The following is a 21,593-nucleotide window of genomic DNA, read 5'->3' as shown; positions in this document are numbered from 1 at the left end:
CACTTTAAATATTGTGCAGTGTTAGTTACCCAAATAAAGTGTTATTGTAACTTTAGCCATTTTCAATGACACCGATGTATATTTTTGTGTTAAATGATAAACTAGATAAATAGAACATTTGAATTAATGTCACTTCCGCCTGTCTGGTTCCTGTATTTTCCATAATGGTAATCGTGATTTATTTCTTCCTCTAGAGAATCAGCTCTGTCTGGTTTCCAGTAGCGATCCTGCAGCTCTGTCAGCTCCTGTGGTTCTAACCTTTGCACTGTAGCTAGGTTCTCCAGTTCATCCTGGTTCATGTTGTGGTCGGGATCTCGCACTACAGGCTCATTAATGCTTTCCAGCAGCCTGCTGCCCTGACCCAGAGCCACCAGCAGATCCTCCTACAGACACACCCAGGGAGATGGAACCACATGTATAATCCAAACACATAACTGCATACACTGTATGTAGAAATATACAGAGTAGTAAAGAAAGACAAGGTGTGTTGGTGTATATTAATGGTGTTACCTTCATTTTGTCTTTCTTGTTGGTGTGTGTGCTGAGCAGGATGGTTGTGGCCTGGATTTCATTTGGGAGTTCAGTTTCAGCCAGCTCAGTCCCAAATGACTGCAGGGTCTGTGCTGTTTTCTTCACCATCAGCGCAAAGCCCTCAATAGCCTGACGAATACAAGACGCAACAGAGATTGTCTGCATGCATGTTTGTGATGAGAATCGAGAAAATGCTACATTTGCAGTGCCTTCATTTTCTAGATTCAGGTGATACAGTATGATGCTGATATAGTGAGATGCAAGACTATTTTTCGCTATTTTTTGACTGAATATATTGTTGCAGTTGTGCAAAAACACCTTTTGTTGAGGTTTTATTCCTAAAGTAGAAATACATGTACTGTAAAATTAACTTTCATCACAGTATTTTGGCCTGAGCTTTTCAAATCAGACTTAAATTTCCTCTTTGTCTCCTGTTTTTTTTATCCTTATTTCTATTTCTCACCTTTAAGTGTACTCATTTCACTGTATATATTCATTTATTTTATTTAAGCTCCTTGTAATGACATGTATGATGTGTGTATTTTGCCCATCCAAACTGTTCGGTGTAAAGTGGTGTATGTTGTACAGTGTACATACAGTGCGGTGAGAGATCCACTTCTCATGGCAGTACTCCTGCATTCCCCCGAGTTCCTGGGTCAGCTGGGTGCGGTCGATGTAGGAGTGCAGCTCAGTTATAGAGCTCAGCATGATCACCTGAGACAGAAACATACTATTACCTGAATGTCATTATATTATAAATACTGTATATCAACTGTCAATTTTTTTTTGTTTGTAATATATTTCTTCAAAATATTTTAGTTTTTAGATCTTATAATATATAAAATCAAAGATCCATATCAAACACTATGTAACATATACACAATGTTTCCACAAGTGAGAGAGTTACTGCACGCACCGGCACCTTCATCTTAAACTCATCCTTGTTGAACTTGAAGAGGATGTCAGACAGTGTGCGCTGCAGGAGGGTGGTGGGCCTCAGAACCAGAACCAGCTGGAGGTTCCCTGGGAAGGAGCCCTGAAATTGGAGAGTAGATGGAGACTGTCACTGATGTGACAAAGCAGGCAGGATCCTCCTCCACCCTGAGTCAATTATGCATCTCACTTCAGCCACACGTTTTCTGCCCTTTTTGCTGACAGCCAGCTATTCCTGTATATTATTCCCTCCTTTGTCTCTCTCTCTCTCTCTCCCCCATGTGAAAACACATTCAAGCATGTACATGGAGTGTGTGGTGTATACAAGAGAATGGGGAAGGTGTGGGGGATGTAGGGCATTATCCTGTGGCAGGGACATTAATCTTCACGTCCCCAAGATGATTTTGCATGAATAACGAAGGTACAAAAGAACCACCACCAACTCGCACATGTGGGCACATGTTGTTAAGATTGAAATTGGCATAGTTTTGATGCATTTGTTAATACAGATGATGCACAGGGTAAAAATTTTACTTTTGTAAAGCCCTTTGAGGCAAATTTATGATTTGTGGTTTTGGGCTTTATGAATTAAATAGCCTTGACATGAAAAGAAAAACAGCTGTCTCTAACAAACATACTCAGCATAAAGCAAAGACTCACCAAACTAAAACTGTTTTGCCAGATGCTTTTGGAACATCGATACTAATCGTCCTTATTTTTTTATGCTGTGTATCCCCCTTACACTCAGCTCAGCCAACAGAACCAAAAAAATGTCAATTAAAATGTTGTGATTGACATCCACTGAGAGGATAAGTACTGCTGTGAAAGATGTTGGACGATGGTTTAGGGTGGACAGTGATCTCCACTCCCAGGGCAATGCAACTGTTAATGCAGCTTTAATTAGGAAACGACCTAAACGGTTGGTTTGCCTGATTAGCCCTCCTCCCCGAGGGTATTGAAGAATGCTGGGCTAAGCAGAAACAAAAATGAATACACTGTTAATAAAAAAAACAAACCCATGTAGGATCTGAACTGTTAAAGGAATTAATAAATCAATTCAGTGCTTGTACTTGCTGACCTGCTGGAAGGAGGAGAATAATGTGTTGAAAATGATGATCAACCATCTGGAGAGATGAAAACCACAGTCTTCGGAACACACAGCTGATCTTATATCATGGTAATAGTGGGTGTTACCATACAACAAAAAAAGAGCTAATTTTCAGTTTATTTATGGTTAATGGTTTTGATAATATTGTGTAGCAGAAATTGACCTTTTAAAAGGATAAAATTGGCAAGATTCTATATTCTTCTTATTGTCAACAAATCCCATCCCAAAATAAAAAGGTTACTGTTCTTCAACCCTTCAGATTACACTCAAAACCCTGGTCTCCTCTGAAAGGTAACTCTTCTTTAAATTTTACAAACAAAAAGTCAGAATGAGTATTAAAGATCCTGGTAGATTTTTTTTTTTTTTTTTTTTGCCTCACCTATTTTTAAGCTTGTAGTAGCACCTTTGGTGTGGAAAACACTTAAGTCTTAACCAATTCAGCTGTTGCAGTGATATAGGGATCCTACAATGCTTTGCGCAGACAGAATCAGGAGACTCAGAGCTTTGAAATAATGTATAATTTGTCAAGGTTGTGAAGATTGAGTCCGGTACAGACCAAAGCACACAAAGCCAAAACCCCCCACGGGTGGGTTTATTTTGCCTTTTTTAAAGAAGAAACTAAATATTCATGACCACTGATTTGTCTTAAGTAAGAACCAATAAGCTTAGAGGTAAAGGACACAGACAGGGTTGAGAGGTTGGAAAGGATCGACAGACAGACTAATTCATTGTTGATTTTGGTCTTTTAATGGGCTTGTTGACAACAACAACCCTGTAGAATAGCTCTCGCCTTAACCTTTAAATGTAGACTGTAGCCTCTAACCATTCAACCATGCTGCTTGGATCTGTGGTCACTGGCAGTTATGGTCATGGTCTACTTGTTTGAGGGTAGACTGTGAGATGCACGCACACACACACACACACACACACACACGCACACACACACACACACACAGGCACAGGCACAGGCACAGGCACACACACACACATGCACGGCAAATGGGTAGCTTTCCTTGAAACACACTGAGCCACATTCACACACGCAAATGTATACACAAGTGTGCTCATATACATAGACACACAAAAAAACCAAAGACAAAGAGAATCGTTCAACAGCAGACACGCTCACTCACTCAGATCCACACATCTACATTCATGTACACACCGACTAAATAACCTTACTGAGTAAATACATAACAATGTGCTCGGAATATGATTTAATGTAGCCCATGAACTAGTCTCCACTACAAAGAGACAGTAGCTGCTCGGAAAGTCCGGTTTTCATCATGATGTATTTAGCAGTCTGGCTCAATCACTCCAAACAGGACATTATTGCAGGGATAACTGAATGCCACCTATTACCAGCCTGTCAGCCTGTAGAAGTCCCCCTTGTGGGATTAATAAAGCTTGTTTTTAATTTGAAATGAGCGAGTGGGTCTCTCATCTCTCTGGAGACCACGGGTGGTGATATTCATCTCTCAGATATTTCATCTTTTCGTATAGCCCCCCTGTGTTGATTTATTACTTTTCGGCCATTAATGATACACCTGTGAAGATCTGTCCAACCCAAAACATATTCAATTACTTAATGTTTTATTCTCCACAAGATGTTTGAAAAACACAAATGTTTACTGTATATTGACCATAATAAACATGTCTACACTACTGTGAATATATTCAGGATGTTGCAATGAGTGAAATTGGTGAAACTGTTAAAAATGGATTGCTACTCAGCTGTTCATTGTTTAAATATGCTGAGAGACTGTGGGGGGGTTGCTCTTCCACACACACATTAAGTAGAGCTGTCAGTGATTCACCACCCCCCAACAGAAACCATGAAACACAGTTGAAAATATCAATGCTCCAGCTCATTGTCCAGAAGAGAACAGTGAGAGGGACAAGAAGTGGAAGATGAACTGATTACTCCTGATGCTCTACAACTAGATCCCCCTTATTCAGCATCAAAAATGACGCATCATGTGGTGCGATGAAGCATTAGGTAGAAAATACATTAGGTGCTAAAAAGAAGGGAGACAGCTTATAGAACTGTCTCCCATCATGCAAAAGCATGCAGCAGAAGAAAAAAACAAAACCCTCAAATTTAGGAGGCCAGTAGGCCACAGCTACTGAAACGCAGCATGAGAGTCCTTAAGCCAGGCTGAGTATTAGTGAATTTAAATAATTTGGCCTACTCGTTATCTAGACTGATTTAGTTAAGGCCTTCTGTTTAAAAAAGTATTTTCTAATAAATCAGCTTGAAGGAGAGATGAGTGAGATTTCAATGAATGAGTGAACAGAAAAACAAAAAAAAACATCATCTCCTTCTGTCTTTTTTGGCATGTGACCATTTATTTTCTCCTGTAGCTATGGAAACACATGGCAGGCTGTGATGGTGATGGGAGAGAGTTCAACGGCGGTGTTGGCTCATATCAACCCCCCAGGGTGGTTGTGGGTGATATTAGTGATGGAGCTGTGAAAGAGAGATGGGGATGTACCAACACCTCTCTGTGGCCTGAAAAACCGCCTCCCCCCATGGGTGAGGGTGCAAGGCCAGTGCCTCTGAAACCCCGGTCCCATCACCTCAACAGCTGATTAAAGGGCTGTTTCTCTCCCCCACGCAGACACACAGATATTCGCAATTAAGACAATGCACACACAAAGTAAGTGCATGGTCACATCTGCAGACACAAAGACAAACTTACTGCAATACGAAGCAGGGTCCCCTTAACAGCCGCCCATCTGTCTTGCCGGCGATCAATGACCAGGATGAAACCCACGCCTGTCGACGACAAACTGGAACACACAGAGAGGCAGCATTTTTAACACAAATTACACACTGGTCTATTTCACTCACAGAGATAGTTTGGGCGTGAGCAGAACACTGTTGAACCTCACCATTCAACAGTGAATGGTGAGATGAGATCATGTAAACTACCTAAACTTTTACCTCACACTGCAAAAAAAAAAAAAAAAAAAATCAATCACACACTGCAGCATAGTTTGGAGGGCCACAGAGAAAATCAGAAAGTTATTCTACAATGCAATGACTCCTGATAGCCACTTTTAAAGACAGAAAAGTAGGGAGCCCACAAAAAACAAAACAGCACGATGAGGAAAAGAGAAAAAAACATAAAACATACACTGAAGAAGCCAAGTGCTTGTCCACAGCTTGCTGTTTTGTTATGCTGCTCTTTATCTTCTTAGACAGCTGCTGCAGTCCATAAACGGAGACGCTGTGAAGCACCTCCAGATTTCTTGGCCACCAGCCTCCAGCCCCCTGTTCCCTCCCTGCGTCCCCCTTCCCCTGTGTCCCCCTTCCCCTGCGTCCCCCTTCGCCTGCTGTCTGTCTGGTCCCAGAAGAGAGAAGGGCTACACACCGACAATCAATAACACTCACACGTGCAGCTCACCAGCAGAATCCCCTATGCTTACCTGAAAACATGATGCACCTACAGCATAGGTGACACATGAGCACCTTAGCGCTGGAAGTATCTTTCTTGCAGAAATATCCCAATAATCTTCAAGTATTTGCTTCCCTATCTGCCAGTCTGCAGCTATTCACTGCGCAAACAGGGTGGCGGCAGATTAAAAGAGCAGTCCTTGCAATAAAAAAGACAAAAAAAAAAAAAAGGAGATGAGTATATCCCAGCGTGCTGTGTTGTTTGAAGGGGAGGGTGCCAAATGCGGGAGACCATCGCAGCATCCAGCCTCTGCATCCCCTGTGCGGCATCTGTAAGCTATCCAATGAGACACTTGGAGCTGCTGGGACACAAGCCAATCACAAGATGGCTGCATAGTGAGGAGCAGCTGTAGTAGCCAATCAGTAGAACTTTATAGATGTGGGGCGGGGAGAGGCTCATATAGGATGCCACTATGAGCATGAGGGTTTTTTAGTGTTTAGGAAAATGCAGAATGTTTATGCATGTTGTTTCCTGTAACCCCCCCCCCCCTTCATCTTTTCCTATTATCTTCTTCCATCATCCCCATTTCTCGGCTCTGCATACAATCATGTACACAGACTCTCACAGCCGCTTTCAAAGCGCAAACTGCTTTACATCTCAGCTGCAGAGCAGGAGGAGGGGGAGAGTGGGACAAGAGCTTTTCTGCCTCTAAGCCATTTATGGCTGCTGAGATGAGAGGGTGGTTTATGGTGAACATACAGCATCGCAGGCAAAGAAAGAGAACATCAGAAGAACATGGTGAAATGGCCCTCTGCGAGTGCTACTAGACCGCAATGATCCAAACTGTGCGTCAGCTAACTTTCCTATTTTTTTTCAACAATAAACGTAGTAATACATTGATACCTCATCTAAGCCACATTTACTCTGATGTTTTCAAATTGTTAATAAAGATGCACTGTCCCCTACGAATAAACAGCATTTGTGATCAGCATTTGAGTCAGTCTTTGGACCAATTCAGTGTTTACACTGTATCAAAACACAGTTTAAGGAACAATTTCTAAATTTGGTTTTCCAAATAAAGGTGATTTTGAATTTATAAAAATGTAAATAGACACATGGTCATTGCAAATCATACAGTGCTATGTATAATTATCATAATCATTTAAATATTCATAGAATTGCCTGGTGATATTGTGGCTGCACATGCATGAGTGTCCTGATAATAATTGGATTACTCCGGTCCAAGTATGTGGAAGCACCACAAACTGTGAGCTGGGCTGTGAAAAAGCTCTGCCTAATGGCAATGCAGTGATGAGGGAAATTTGCTGCATGAATGCATATGCAGACATAGCAATACACATACTGCTACACCCTCCCCTCCTTCTGAAGTACTAAACAGAGCAGAGAAAGCGACTGTTTGAATATAAAGGGCGCTGGTAATTTAAATTAAAAACAGATTAAATAACCACGAAAGAAGAATTCATTACAATTCTAGCCAAATATCTAAGTGTTAACTATATGTTTTTACCATAAAACCAATCCAACAAGCTAGATCCATCTTGAATGCACATATGCAAAGCCAAGAAGAGACATAAGACATAAGGGAGAGAGATAGGGACACGATCTGTGCAACGACACAGCTATTAGTTAATTTTACTGTGTTTGTAGATGCAAAGCCCAATATAAATGAATTTGGACCAAGAAGATCAATTGACAAGAAATGTGTTCAATATTCAACATATCCAAGTAATCAGCCTCAGCTTTAATAAAAACAAGACTTACAATTCATATATTAAATGAAAACAAGCATCCACAAGCATGGTATGATAGAATTAACATTAGAAATCATGTCTGCAATTAATATTGATCCAAAGGTATTCATTTCAACCTAGCAGCAGCTGTTCAAGGTCGTAATAAAAAGATGTAGGGCATTTGCCCCCGGTTGTGGACTATGTATACCCTGTTGGGGGTGTCAGTCCCTCAGGTAGCTCCAGCCATCTGTCTCCGTTTTTACAACAGCTTCCGCTGATGACCCTTCTTCGGATGACTGGTGACCTCTACAGACCACGGAGGATGTGAATTTAGATTTACCCCCTTAAAATAGATGCAAGTCGTATTAGTTCACTGTTTTTCAGCTTGGATTTGGGGGGAAAAAAAATTCTCATTGCTCAGAAGTTGAAAAGTAATAGTGTGTACACAAGACAATTTAAAAAAGTTAAATCCGATTGATTGACTAAAACAAAAATATGTCTTTGTCATGCTAAAATAGGAAGGAATGATTTGATAATTATTTTGATGATCCAATTTGTAATACTTACAAGAGAGTAAGGACCATGAGACCGGCTCTGCTGACATATCAAGGCCTTTTAACACAAACAAGTGCACAGTATGCCTTAATACAGAGGCATGTCTGTGTGAGCAGGTGTTCGTGCTTTTCTCAGCTGTCTGTATGCATTATTCAGATTCAAGCAGTCAGAATCGCTGCTATTTCTATTTTTACACACTTTGCCATTCCAGCCAAGATGAAGGACAGCCGTGACAGACAGGAGGAAGGGCTAACTCAAGAAACCGAAAGACTATATAGCGAGGAATGTATCACAGAAGAAAATGAAAATGTCCCCTCCCCCCTTTTCTCATCTGGTCTACCCATGTGTACAAAGACTATCTGTGGAATAGTGATAAAGACCGTGGATTACGGCTTGGCCATTTTATTAATACGGGAATCACAACCCTCTTCTCTGTTTACAGATACCTATGCTACGAACTGGCTGCCCCTTTCGACTGAGCAAATCCTCTCCACTCAACGTCTTTATGAAGTGAAGCCCTGATTAATTGTCCACTGCCACCTACTGGCAGACTTCATACACAAAGGCATCTTCGCAAACTCAGTTTTGATCTCTACTGCCTTTCTTACTTCATGCCATCCCTCCTTCATCAACCCATTTTAAATTCACTTGACCCGTATGTCTTTGGGCTGTGGAAGAAAACCCAAGACCATGCAAACTCCACACAGAAAAGCCTCAGTCGGTCCCGCTCAAAATTTTAACCACACTCAGCAGCGCCAAGAGAGAGAAACCAAGTCGATGGTGACAACAGGAGAGAAGATGGTGTTAAAAAGCCAGCGCTTTTTAAACAAGGAAGGGTAGGAAATAAGTTAGAGCAAAAATCAGAGGTGAAACAAAAGGTAAGAAATGGAGGTGTGGATATCAGCAACACTCAGATTTTTGACTTGTATTTGTGACAATGAGCCGATGTGGGACTTTACCTGGGCACACTAGTCAGGTAGGTCAGCACGTTGTGAAACTCTCTGTCGGTGATCTCTCCAAATGCGGGGAATTCTGGGAACACAATTATGGGGCTGCCATTATCTCCTCGACCCCCTAGAAAATAGAAAAAAAGACGAACACTTTCCACAAGAATATATAGGACCTTTCTGTACATAAGAATGCTTTTTGTATATCTCCTTGGGGATGTTAAAGGTCAGTCTAGCACTCAAAATATAAGACATAGTATATATGCCAAAGACAAAATCATTTAAACTTTAATAGCTTTAATTGTTTCTGGGCTGTTGAGAGCTTTGTCAATCAAGTAAAATGTCTTTCAATATATTACAGTAAAAACAGAAGAAGATAGCACTGGGTAAGAAGAAGCTGTGGCCACATGGGGGCACTGATGTCAAAGCTGTGTGACTGATGAGTGGAGGCTGTGCAGAAAAAAAAAATCAGGATCCATCATGACAAATTATTTAGTCTCATACACTTACATCTAAAACCAAGCAGAGACATGCCAGTTATCTGACACAAATTCATTTTTTCCAACACAGGCAGCTTGCTTAGTTCAAAATAAAGAAATTTAAAATAGGAAATGAATCAGCATGCGAAAAAAGGAAGACTGAGGCTCCTCAAGTGTCACTATCTTACCCGTTATTCCCCCAGCTTACTGCAAAGATAACATTGGGGAATCATCCTTAGTAATTAACTATAAGGAGTTCAATAATTAAAAATAGAGCAAATCTGCTTCCTCAGGACTGCATGGGTACAGTTTGATCAGATTTCATTTGTTGCCTGGACACATAAGCAAACAGCCCCATAAGTGCAATTAGAATTTGATGCTAAATCCTGACTGGTGCGCAGAAATATGTGACATCACCTTTCTCCAACTGAGCCCCACCCACCTAAAAACCAGAGAGAAGAGCAGAGAGAAAAACACAAAAAACAGAAATCTCGTATGTGATATAACCAACACTGTTCCACCGCTGGCAGGAGGTTGTGTGTTCCCGTATTGCCCCATCGCTGACATTAAGAAGCCAAGTGAGAAAATATGTTTTGAGGGCCAATCTCACCTCTTACACGCACGCCCACACACGCACGCACGCACACACACACACACATTATCTCATTCCATGCGTGGAAAACAGCTGCTCTGTCAGTGCATGTGACTGGAATATCAATCTGTCCACCTTTTTCTTCTCTCATCGCTATAGCAACAGCAAATGCATGGTCATGGTTTCAACGTCTGCTCAGACCTTGTCTGCAAAATGGTTCCCGACTCGGCTGCAGCCACAAGGTCACCTCCGACACACACACACACACACACACACACACACACACACACACACACACACACACACACACACACACACACACACACACACACACACACACACAGTGGACAACATTTTTACAGTACTGTAGGAATTGATATAACAGGCTTCGCAAATATCCAGCCATCTCTGAAGCTCAAATATTGTGAAAAGACACTTGAAATGCAGATCGGGTAACAGTAGCAAAAAACCAGAAGGTATCTGGACCAAAACCTGTCAACCGGTGAAGAGGAAAAGGAGGGAGGTTATATTTGAATAGAAAATCAAGACTGCCAGGAGAAAACAGTTGACCTGAACTATGCAAATATCAAGTGGAATAGTTAATATATAAACAATCCTCTGATGGCAGAGGTGAGAAAAAATGATAACTGTTAGGTTGATGAAGAAATAAACTGAGAGAAAGCAGATGAGCTGAGGCAAAAATGGCATATGTCTATATACAGAAACAGACAGAGAAAGACATAGAAGTGTCACCTGAAAGGAAGGCGAACTGTTTCTTGAGGTCAGGGGTGATGTCAGCAGCGCGGAGAGGACTGCTTTCCAACTGCATGATTTCATCTGGAAAAACAGAGAGAAATGCCAACATTAGTGACACATTAGAGCTGAAGATGTACAGCATGGCATGGCACCTGAGGTCAACCTCTCAGGTCTTTTTAATGATCAAGTTTGTTTGGTTGCCATGTTTATAATATGGCATAGTAATTGGCATTTTCACACATAACGTCTTCGGGCAATTTAAAGTGGTCCGTTGTCATATGTTCTATATACAGGCAGATATGAAGCTTGAACACACATTTTCGAAGAAATATAAATATGGCAATAGCATTCCCAGTACATTAAGGTTAGTGGTAAAAAGTTGACCATTGGAGAACTGATCACAGTCATTTTTCTCTGTTGGGAGACCCCACAGATTTCTTTACTCAAATTAATCGTCTTGGTTGGCCCCCTCACTCGACCATCAGCAGCTCTCTACCCCCAGGGACTCCCTTCATACGGATTAAAATAATCAGATTTGAGATTTCCCCAGTAGGAAATTCTTGTTATACCAGGGCTCAAACTGGTGGCTGGACTGCAGACACTAATAGGGCAAGTGGGGTGGGGGGCTGGGGGCATTAGTAGTCTAGCCAGTGACTTTTTGGCCAGCTGACAGACTGTATACCTTTGTATGTCGTTACAATATCATTACACGTAGGAAATTTTTACAGTAATATATTGGGGAAGGAGGCAAATACATTACTCTTCCTAGATTACTTTGAAGACAAAGCACAAATAGAGACATTTACTCTGATGAAGTGAATGTTGAAAAGATGTAGGTTAAACTGAGAAACATCTGTGTCTGGCAGCTGCTAGGCCTCATCAATACTACGCATTAAACATAAACAGTCTCCATGCAATATACAGCGTGTGCACTGATTTGTATTCAAGAAACTTTTGAATAAAAACTGGCCGCAGTTCAACTTGAAACCGAGAGCTGCACCACAAAGAGCAAAACAGATCAATACAGGAAAACTGGCTATGTGCAGTTCTTTGTTATTGGATTATGATGCTACTGCTTTGCGTCTCTCTCACATTCTTCATCTTCACATGAGCTACATGTACACATCCGATTTTTTTACAATTATTTTTTGTTGGTGTATCAAAGTAGAAATGTCTCCTCTTTTTTTGTTTACATCTGTCGCGTCTACAGTATATAAGTTATTTATCCTCCCGCATAAAAGGAAAAAAAATCACCATGTTTGAGAAGCTACTGTAAGGTAAACACATTTTCCTTGGGGCATTTTGACAAGGAAATATTTGTTTTAAGATGCCTTATATCAGGGCAGTTCGACTATACCAGTAAAGATAAAAACCTGAATAAGAATTCCTCAGTTACTGGCCATGTTTAAAGATGCCTGCTGCATATTTTATATCTAGTTCCAGCCCAATGGGGCTCCGTAGGCATTTATGTCCTGAAAGCTAAGAGACCACATCTCAAGTCAGACCCAATATAGCTCAGAGTCATAAAAACATGGAGCACTGGCCTCTTCGGTTCTTCATTACTTTTCCATTTTCTGTATAAAAGCACTTTTTGCTCACCAAGATCCCAAAGGGTAGACAGTTGTAAGTCGTCTGCATGCAAAATGAAAATTGTGTTGGCTTAAAAATGTGTGATAGCCTCTCTACTTTACACCAACTGTTTTATGAGACTGTACTTCAGGTAAAACAGGCTATAGCTGTGAAATTACATGTGAGTAGATGATGGGAAGGGAGTTTCCCATGGTCACCGACGTTATCCTGTAAATGTGGTCACAGTACAAACATACACAGGTAAGTTAAAGTAAGTAAAAGTAAGAGCAATATTGACTTTTCTATTTTCCCGAGGCAGTCTACACTGAGTCACCATGCCATTGCCACGCTGGAAATGTTATCCCATAGAGTCTTTCTGGATCAAAAATAGTACTTTATTATTTCTATAGCTCATAGCCATTATTGATCAAAAAATTGTATTACATTTGTATATAAGTCCAGGGCAAGCACTCACAAATTTTCCCTTTGTATTTTCATACCACTGCTAGAAACAGTTCCCTAACTTTTATAGGTTCTGTCAGAAATGACAGAAATGAAAAATATGAGAAGATATACTTATATGTGAATTCAATGCATTTTTGCTCCTGTCTAAAAGGACTTTAAGAGATACGATACAGAATAAAGGTAACAAGTATTGTCTCTCCCTTCCTTTGTTTTGTCTGAACATTGAGTTTGTACTAGCGTGGTAAACTCAAAGAGAATCTCAGATAAAAAACACATATATTCTCAAAGAAACAAGGATATCAGAAACTATACCGACAGGACATAGATGAATACATAGTCTATCCCGACAGCTTTCCCTGTACGGCACTGTACCTGCCCTGTGATACATGGCAAAGCGGTGACACCATGCTCGGACCCAGGCACATCCACGTAGTCTGGCTTCATACTCACCGGAGTCACGGAATATCACATTATATCGCTCAGTGTATGTCATTCCCCTCTTTTTCCTGTGTGTATAAGATGACTGTCTTTGTCTCTTAACAGGCACATCCCTTTCACTTTGAGCCCTCCTCTGAGTGCAGTTTAAACAAACCAAAAAGGCTTGCTGTTACTCTTTGTTTGGCAATGAGGCCTATCAGGTGACTTAGCCTCAAGGACTCAAGCCACACGGACATTGCTTGCTCTCTCTCTCTCTCTCTCTCTCTTTCTCATACACACACACACACACACACACACACACACACACACACACATGCACACGGAAACAAGACTCATTTAATTGCGTCTTCTTGGTTTGGCCTCCTTTAAACCATTTTCCTCTGAGACCAGCTGGTGCCATGCCTGGTGTGTCAAAACAACATCAATCAAAGGTTTTACCTAATTAGGGGACTTAAAGGACCATACCAGTGTTTTTGCACGCGTGAGCTCCTTGACAGCTGACAGTGCAAATCTCTTATATTTTACTTCACTGCTGTCACGTGAACATTTCGACACCTTTGTGTGTTCTTCAAAGTGGTATGATAACTACATTATATCACGTTCATGTGATGATAGGAACAAGAGATAGATGTCATCAAAAACTGGAAGTGCATCTCTCCCAAACAAACTACTAAAAGTATGTTTCGTGATACCGTACAAGACACTGCAGTCGCAAGAAGAAATACTTTAGAAAAATCTCCTTGTTGCTGACCAAAAGGTATTTGTGGCTTAAGCTGTCAGATGAACCACCCACACACCCACCCACCCAATATGGACATCAGAGAAGCGTAGTGTGCATCTGGTGGATTCTTGCATTAAATTGTTACTGTTTTGCTGATCTAGTGCAGCCAGATCACGGGGGTCTGGACAAGTTGGCCCCAAGGTGGGGCCATGTGCTATGTTGTTATACCTCACAGCAATAAAAAGCCACCTATTCACAAACTTTTGACAATTCCATCAGGTGCCTTAGTCAACAGACTAATTCGTTTTGAAGAATTTCTGTTTACTGAAGCAGGCGGTTTTACAGAAGGAGGCCTGTGAGGTTGATGCATAGTTCACACTAATCTTCCATGTCCAGGAATACACAGCTCATACAAACATAGTGTTTTGTAAATAGTACATATTATACACACGCAGATAATTAAGTAAGCAGTCGCAAAAACCTGGAAATCACAGTCATCGGTTACAGCAGTCTGTTTCCTCTCCTACTCCACCGGAAACGCTTCTGTTTATGACACAACAAAGGTTGCACTAGCTCATCTATTATAAATTAAAAGCCCTACCTGTCGCTAGACAGACACTATTGATTGACCATCATGGACTGTGTCAGGTTTTGTAATAACTTTTTGTCTTCAGAAAAAAAAAATTTTTTGTCCCTGTCCCAGGGAATAAGGTATTCCTTATCCTCCATCTCCTGTATTGACTGGATACTATAATATCTGTAGTTAACAGATATTGATTAGGGACAACTGACTGACTGATATCTACTGATGTTACTTCGGACACACCTTTCTTTTCTTCTTTTCTTTGAAATTAACCTCAAGCAGGGGTGTGCTCACCAAAATGGCTCAGTCACAGAAGCCAGGCAAGTGGGAATGGGACCAGATAAATGACCATATGTGTGACGTTTGTAACTTGGTAAAGCAGCCTTGCCATGTTGATAATGGCCACTCGGTGCCTGAGGTGTTTGGACACAAAGCTGAAACTGTCCAGTCATCTATAGAGCGCTCACAGGTGCTGACACGCTCCGTATGGACTCAAGTTCACACAGAAAGCTCCACGAGTTTCCACTTTCTGACCCTGCCTCACTCTGCCGGCCACACCTTGCCCCCAGCAGCTCCCACACATATCAAATCAAAACCAACCCCCCACCCAGATCAGCAAGAGCTACACTTTGTTTCAAGAAAGAGGCTATTTTGTTACTGAAAAATCCCCTCCTTAACGATGTCAGATTTGAATTTCAGTCACTTCTTAGAGTCACTTTTTGTTCCATATGACAAAATAATATCCACTTTTTCTTCCTCTTATTTTGAAGACTTCTTCACAAACTTCCACTCGAAGTTCACACAGTATTATACAATCCTTAAAAGCCCCTGTGGCCATCTGAAAGGTGGAGGATGAGCCAATATCAGATACTACTGTATTTCTAACAAAAGGACAGATACTGAAAGCACTCATGTGTCTTTTCCCATATCGTTTCCTTATATGTTCATCATCATATAACACATCAATGAGTATCGATGATGTCAAAATGATCTAATGAGAGTTCTGGGAGGTATGTGTAAGGAACCATGTTTCTTATTAACGTCTTATTGTCTCTGAGGTGGCCTAAAGGAAACTCAGTCTGTGTATATTGACACACACAGGCCACATCCTCCCTACTGGAAAATAAGAATTATGAAGCTCACTGACAATAAGGGCATAAATTACTTTTGGTTTTTATTTTACTCACATTTGTCTGTATTGTATTACATGATAGATAATTAAAAGGTACCAAAGTATTTCCTGTGTTAACCTTGCAATAAAACAACAAATGACATTTTTATTCCGAGCTATACAAACATAATTACAGTCCTTTTTCTGCTCTTTACTGACAAGGTAATTCCACTAATGAGAAAATACACACCCTGAACATAAAATTATTCCAACATTCCTTCCAAACACACACATAAACACACACTCAGATACACACCACCTGCTGGTTGAGGCGCTAATGTTCTTTAAAAGGCTTAACGATGGGGATTAGTGTCCACTCACGCTCACGTTTGTGGGCAACAAGTCAAATGTTAGTGGGTCACAGTCACACACCTGGACCGCCTGCCACTACTGACGCAGATTAAACAGATACAGAGAAGAAGCCTGAAATCCTGGTTCACCAGGTCAGAAAGGACAAAAACACACTAAAAAAAACAAACTAAGCAGCAAGTTAATTAATGTTTAAGATATAACTCCTTCAGCCAGAGCTGCTAGTTTCTTCACATTCATTCCCTGTAATTATTCTAAAAATATGATAAACTTTGAATGTTGGGCAGGTCATAGTTGGGAGAGAAAAGGGCAGGGGACAGTGGAAGCCCACAAACAGAGAAGTGGAGGAGGGCAACAAGTGGAAATAAGGGGCTTACAGTCATGGTCATGGAGGAGGAGGAGTGACAGGGTTAAAGCAAAGCACAACATATGACTGAGCACTGACAGGGGAGTCTGAATAATATCGTGAAGGAAGCCGAGGTGTGAGGGGGTTCAGATGAAGGTTAAAAAAGGAAAGGTCCATGGTGATAGTGATGGTTAACAATTATGCTGATCTAACAAACAATCAAAGAATTAAGGTAAGAGGCTATATAGAAAATTTAAAAAAAAAATAATAGAAATAATTCCAAAATGTATGCTAAAGACCAGAAGATCCCACATACATCCACAAAACACACAGATGAACACAGAGCATCTGATTCCTGTTATTTACAGAGTTTATAGTTTCCCATTACATGTGTAGTAGATTTTAGAAGACAAAAAAGAAAGGTTGTTGTTGTACCTCCAAACTGACTCTAGATTTCACACAATAAAAGAAACAATAAGCAAATGCTGCATTTTTCCAACCCCAGCACTCAATGAGAGCAAAGGTAGAGGGCAGGTGAAATCCGACAGAGGAGATCAATACAATATGGTGACAAAAAGGCGAGGGAGGAATCATCATGTGATACATAGAAGATGAAAACAATAATAAAACATCTGACACCTACCACACAGCCAGTGGCAGCAGCGTGAAAATTTGTAGTATCTTTCCACCTCCTCCAGAGAGATTCGTACATGATCCCTACTCTCCTCTGCTGGCCACAGACGCACATCAGCTGCTCCCTCTGTGTTTTTCTCTTTGAACTCTTCAGTTTGATCATCAGTCCCTCCATTTTTAACGTTTTTTGACTCTGACCTGGCTTCCATCTCACCTTCCTCTGGAGTTTGACTGCCTCCATCTTCTCCAGTGCTTCCCTCTCTTTGCTCCTTACTATTACACAGAGAATCCTTGTGCCCTGTAGTCAAAAACCAGTCCAACGCCTCTATGTCCGGGCACTGATCAGAGCCTACACTCGCCTCCCCTGCCAGACTCAGCTCTGAATTTGCTTCCATGCAAAAACTGGAGTCTAACTCAACCTCCACATCCGCCTCCATCAAGAAGCCAGAATCTGCCATTTCCTCTCCTCCCATCCTGCTGTCCCAGGCTACTTCTTGTTCACTCCTCTTCTGCAACACTTGCTCCATGCAGTTTCGCAATAGGTTACAGTAACAATTTCCCTCTCATTTCTGAATCCAACTTTCCCAAGGTTCAACATTCAGCCTCTCACTCTCCGTCAGGCTGCAGGTGCTCTACAGCCTGCAGGACGTCACTCATTAACTGTGGGGACTTCGTATTGCAACCTCAGGTTACCCTCCCTGTAGACAAAAGCTACAGTGTAGCACTCAACCCCACCCTCCCTGCTTACCCGACTACCTTTATCCCTCCCCTAAAGGACAATTACCTGAGCCCTCGTGGCTCAAAAGCAATGCCTCCAACCTGCTAATGTATGACTGAGTCTGAGTCCTCTAAAAATGGATCCAGAAAGTCAGAAACTGAAATGCTAAGTTATGTTATGCTACAGTGTTGTGTCACAGTGGTTAGGTAGGTACTGCAGCTCCCTGTGCTCATTTACCTAGGCCAACAAAGCCCGGGTTCCTCGTGTGCCTTATCTCAGGATATGTGGGCCAAAAGTACAAAGCCTCCATTCTGACCAGCCCATTCAAATACTGCCTGCATCCCCATTTAACCATTCACCGACTGTATCTACTCAAAGCCTCTATTCTTATTTATACCACTCAAAAGACTCCATTCTTACAAACTTACTGAAAGACTTAATTCTAATGAGACATCTCAAAGACAGACAGTGTTTAACTGTTAACAGAATGTGGCAATTTAGATTCCATTTCAATGAGTTGCATTAAAGATATATTTGAGTCGAAATGAGCTAATAGACACCACTCTGTCTCCTAATTCAGTCATTATTTGCTAAAAGAGGTACAGTGATGCAAAAAGGTCTGAGAGGAGATGTTCGTGTTGAGTGTGTGTGCATGGGCAGGAAAGCTTGCATGTGCATGTGTGGGGTTACAGTGTTCAACTCATCTGTTTGATCTCTGGCCAAGGTAACGCTTGAGGTTATCAGTGTCATAAACCTTGAGAGGTAAAAACTAAAGCCATTTGTTTGGAGAACTGCAAAACCTAAAAGTGAACAAGAGGGTAAATTGAAGGGGCAGACCGAAAGATCAACTCGCAGTCTCAGTCTCATTTAGACGCACTGATTCACTGTGTTTTCACCCAAAGCCAGTGTGTGAGTACTGATGCTGAAAGCCACTGGTGTATCAAATGACAGACCTTTTTCTAACTCAGACATGAATCCAACATAGACTGAGTCTCAGGCATCATAGAATGACAGAAAAAGACCTGTTTAACGTACAAAATCCAAACAAGTATCACTTATTGCAAGACATGGCCTTTTTTTTTCTTTACTTTTATAAGTTTAGTTTGGCTAATTATCCCTGCACTGTAGTTCTTTCCACTGACAATAGCAACAACAATGTGATCCCTCACTTGTTTCCAAACTGCCAACGTGGCCAAATGCGTTTGTTTTAATTAGTCATTATAAGTCCTCGGGTCAACCCAGTTTTTTTTAATATAGCCCCAAATCACAAGTTTGTCACTTTGCAATCTGTAGAACATACGATACCCTCTATGTTTGGTGTCTAAGGCAAAAACACATACACGAGCTTTCGGAGAATGGGAAACAGTAGAGGAATTCCTCCTCCCAGACAGACAGACACACAATAGACTTCAGTGGAAAGAAGTAGGAGAAGTAGGATTGCAATAAACAGTAGTCTAACAGTCTAAATGTACCAACATCACACACTTATCTCTGATTCATTTTCACAAACTGGTGCAATGGCATCAAGAATTCATTTGATACACTCACACTTGTTTTTAAAAAAAATGAAACAAGTTAAATTGCTTTGGAAATAGCTAAGTTAGATCTTTTTCACTTATTCTGTCATTGAGATCGTTTTAAGAATCAGGGAGGAACCTACAAATGCAAGCGAGCACATAAAAACAATTCTGAAAAGGCTTAACACATAAAAAAAAAGGTCCATGCTTTCGCAGTTTTTCCTACGGTATCAATGCTCGGTGGCCTCAGTCTGTAAAACCAAACAACTGAAGAATCAACAACATGATTCCTCTCTGTCTGAATTCCCCTCAGGCCTAATGACTTTTACAGAGCTGGGAGGAAAGGAAAACTTTTCCCTGAAACCACACAGCTGCGGGGACACACAGCAGACAAGGACAACATGCCCATATATCCATGCATGCCAGCACACATACAAATTTATTTATGCAGAGAGACACACATAACATGCACATACACTCAATCCATAAGGGCCAGGTATAGAAGCAGCTTGGACCATGCAATGGCAAATATCCAGGGACAGAATAAACACAAATATCTGAGGATGACTTCTATGAGGGATGAAGCTGTCTCACAAAAAGAAGAATGACTTTAGAAAAAAAAAGCTATGAACATTTAATGAACATGCAAGGTTATCTCATACTGTACATTAGGTTGGCAGGCTTTTTTCAATAGCTTACACATGCAAAAATGCATATATACAGGCACAAAGTCAGCTCGTCCTATATATAGAAAAAGGGGCAAGTAGAATACTCGTACAGAGACACACAAAAATACCCTCCATACATCTCCTGACTCACGTGGCTTAAGCGGGACCATCGGCATCCCACTATCCCATTGAGAAGCACTCCTCTTGGTTTTCCTCACCATGGCTTTTTTTTGCTGTGGGTTAGAAAGACCAGGCAGAGTCCTTTTCTACGCAGTGGCAAAACCGAGGTCTCCAAGTGGCAACAATCTGGCTGACAGGACACCAACTTGAAAACACAGCAGCTTTAATCAGCAGTTCCCACTCCTTTGGACCAGCTTTTCGGATGGTAAAGGTGCTGTGTACAGCAATTTCTGCATTTGCTGAAGAAGCTCTTACTGCTACGGAAAAATGTCAGGGCAGCTGTTGATGTCTGTATGTTGGAAACTGAAGCGGCTGTTTAAGCTGCGCAGTCACGAACACACGCACACACAGACACAAACTGTTATATACACAAAGAGAGACACAGAAACACCCCTGTGGGGAGCAAGGGAAGCTGACAGGAAACAGTGTGTGAAACTCTGGGCATGATGCCCTACAGAACTCTGGGTAGAGCTTCAGTCAGGAATATATTACAGACAAATACACACACACTTACAGATGAATGCTCGGGCACATAGGCACATGATCCCAGCTGCAACTTTCCAATGCTGGAAAGTTGCAAAAAGTGCACACATACACACTCGCACACCCAAAATACAGTTTCCATTCCTCTGTCGGTCTTACCATCCCAGTCTCTCCAGGAGTTCCTGCGGCTGGCAGGGAAAGGAGTGCCCAGTCCAGAGATGTCCAAGTTCTGGATCAGATGACTGAGCCGGTTCATGATCCGGTACGACGCCTCACCACCCTCTCGCAGAAACTCATGCAGAGACATGAGAGCCGGCTGCTGGTCTCACACACTCAAACAAACCCTGTCATCCAGAGAGACCCCTCACCGCACCTGCAAAGCTCCGCTGCACGCTCTAATAGACTCCAAAACACAGCCCCCAAATGCAGTCATGGGAAGGATCCTTTTTTGTTGTAATGTGCCAGGTCACTCAGGATCAAGCCAACATGCTCTCACATGCATCCTGTGAGGAGTTGCATTGGCTACATATAAGACGGGCTCAGGGTCCTCTGCAGAGCCACTTTGGGGGCTTGAGGAGACAGCACAGTGCGAAGCCAGCAGAACCAGAAAGAGCTGAGTCACTGTCTGCACTACCTCTAAAACAAACACTGTTCACTGGAAGTGAGATTGGCCTCAGCTCTGCTCTGCACAAACACACACACTCACACTCTGACACACACACACATACCTCATCATCAG

At 41.6% G+C, this 21,593-nt stretch overlaps 1 protein-coding gene across 5 annotated transcripts in view; it reads right to left on the bottom strand.

Moving 5' to 3' along the window:
• The window catches only part of mcf2lb (mcf.2 cell line derived transforming sequence-like b), a 33,646-nt gene extending 13,238 nt beyond the window's left edge, over positions 1 to 20,408 (bottom strand). For 2 of the 5 annotated variants that reach the window (XM_040149290.1, XM_040149291.1), the window contains exons 1-8: positions 17,299 to 17,746; positions 11,051 to 11,134; positions 9,239 to 9,353; positions 5,275 to 5,365; positions 1,448 to 1,567; positions 1,129 to 1,245; positions 511 to 660; positions 259 to 383 (exon numbers count right to left, since the gene is read on the bottom strand). In XM_040149290.1, coding sequence (XP_040005224.1) covers positions 259 to 383; positions 511 to 660; positions 1,129 to 1,245; positions 1,448 to 1,567; positions 5,275 to 5,365; positions 9,239 to 9,353; positions 11,051 to 11,134; positions 17,299 to 17,746 — 1,250 coding nt within the window. Of the gene's footprint in view, positions 1 to 258; positions 384 to 510; positions 661 to 1,128; positions 1,246 to 1,447; positions 1,568 to 5,274; positions 5,366 to 9,238; positions 9,354 to 11,050; positions 11,135 to 13,459; positions 13,660 to 17,298; positions 17,747 to 20,342 lie in introns of those variants that run through there. The other 3 variants (XM_040149295.1, XM_040149293.1, XM_040149294.1) reach the window with 3 other exon arrangements.
• Positions 20,409 to 21,593: the final 1,185 nt, after the last annotated feature.

Source organism: Xiphias gladius, chromosome 16 (assembly GCF_016859285.1).
Source record: "Xiphias gladius isolate SHS-SW01 ecotype Sanya breed wild chromosome 16, ASM1685928v1, whole genome shotgun sequence".
NCBI classification, from domain to species: Eukaryota; Metazoa; Chordata; class Actinopteri; order Istiophoriformes; family Xiphiidae; genus Xiphias; species Xiphias gladius.
This window is presented reverse-complemented; position numbering and strand designations above follow the sequence as displayed.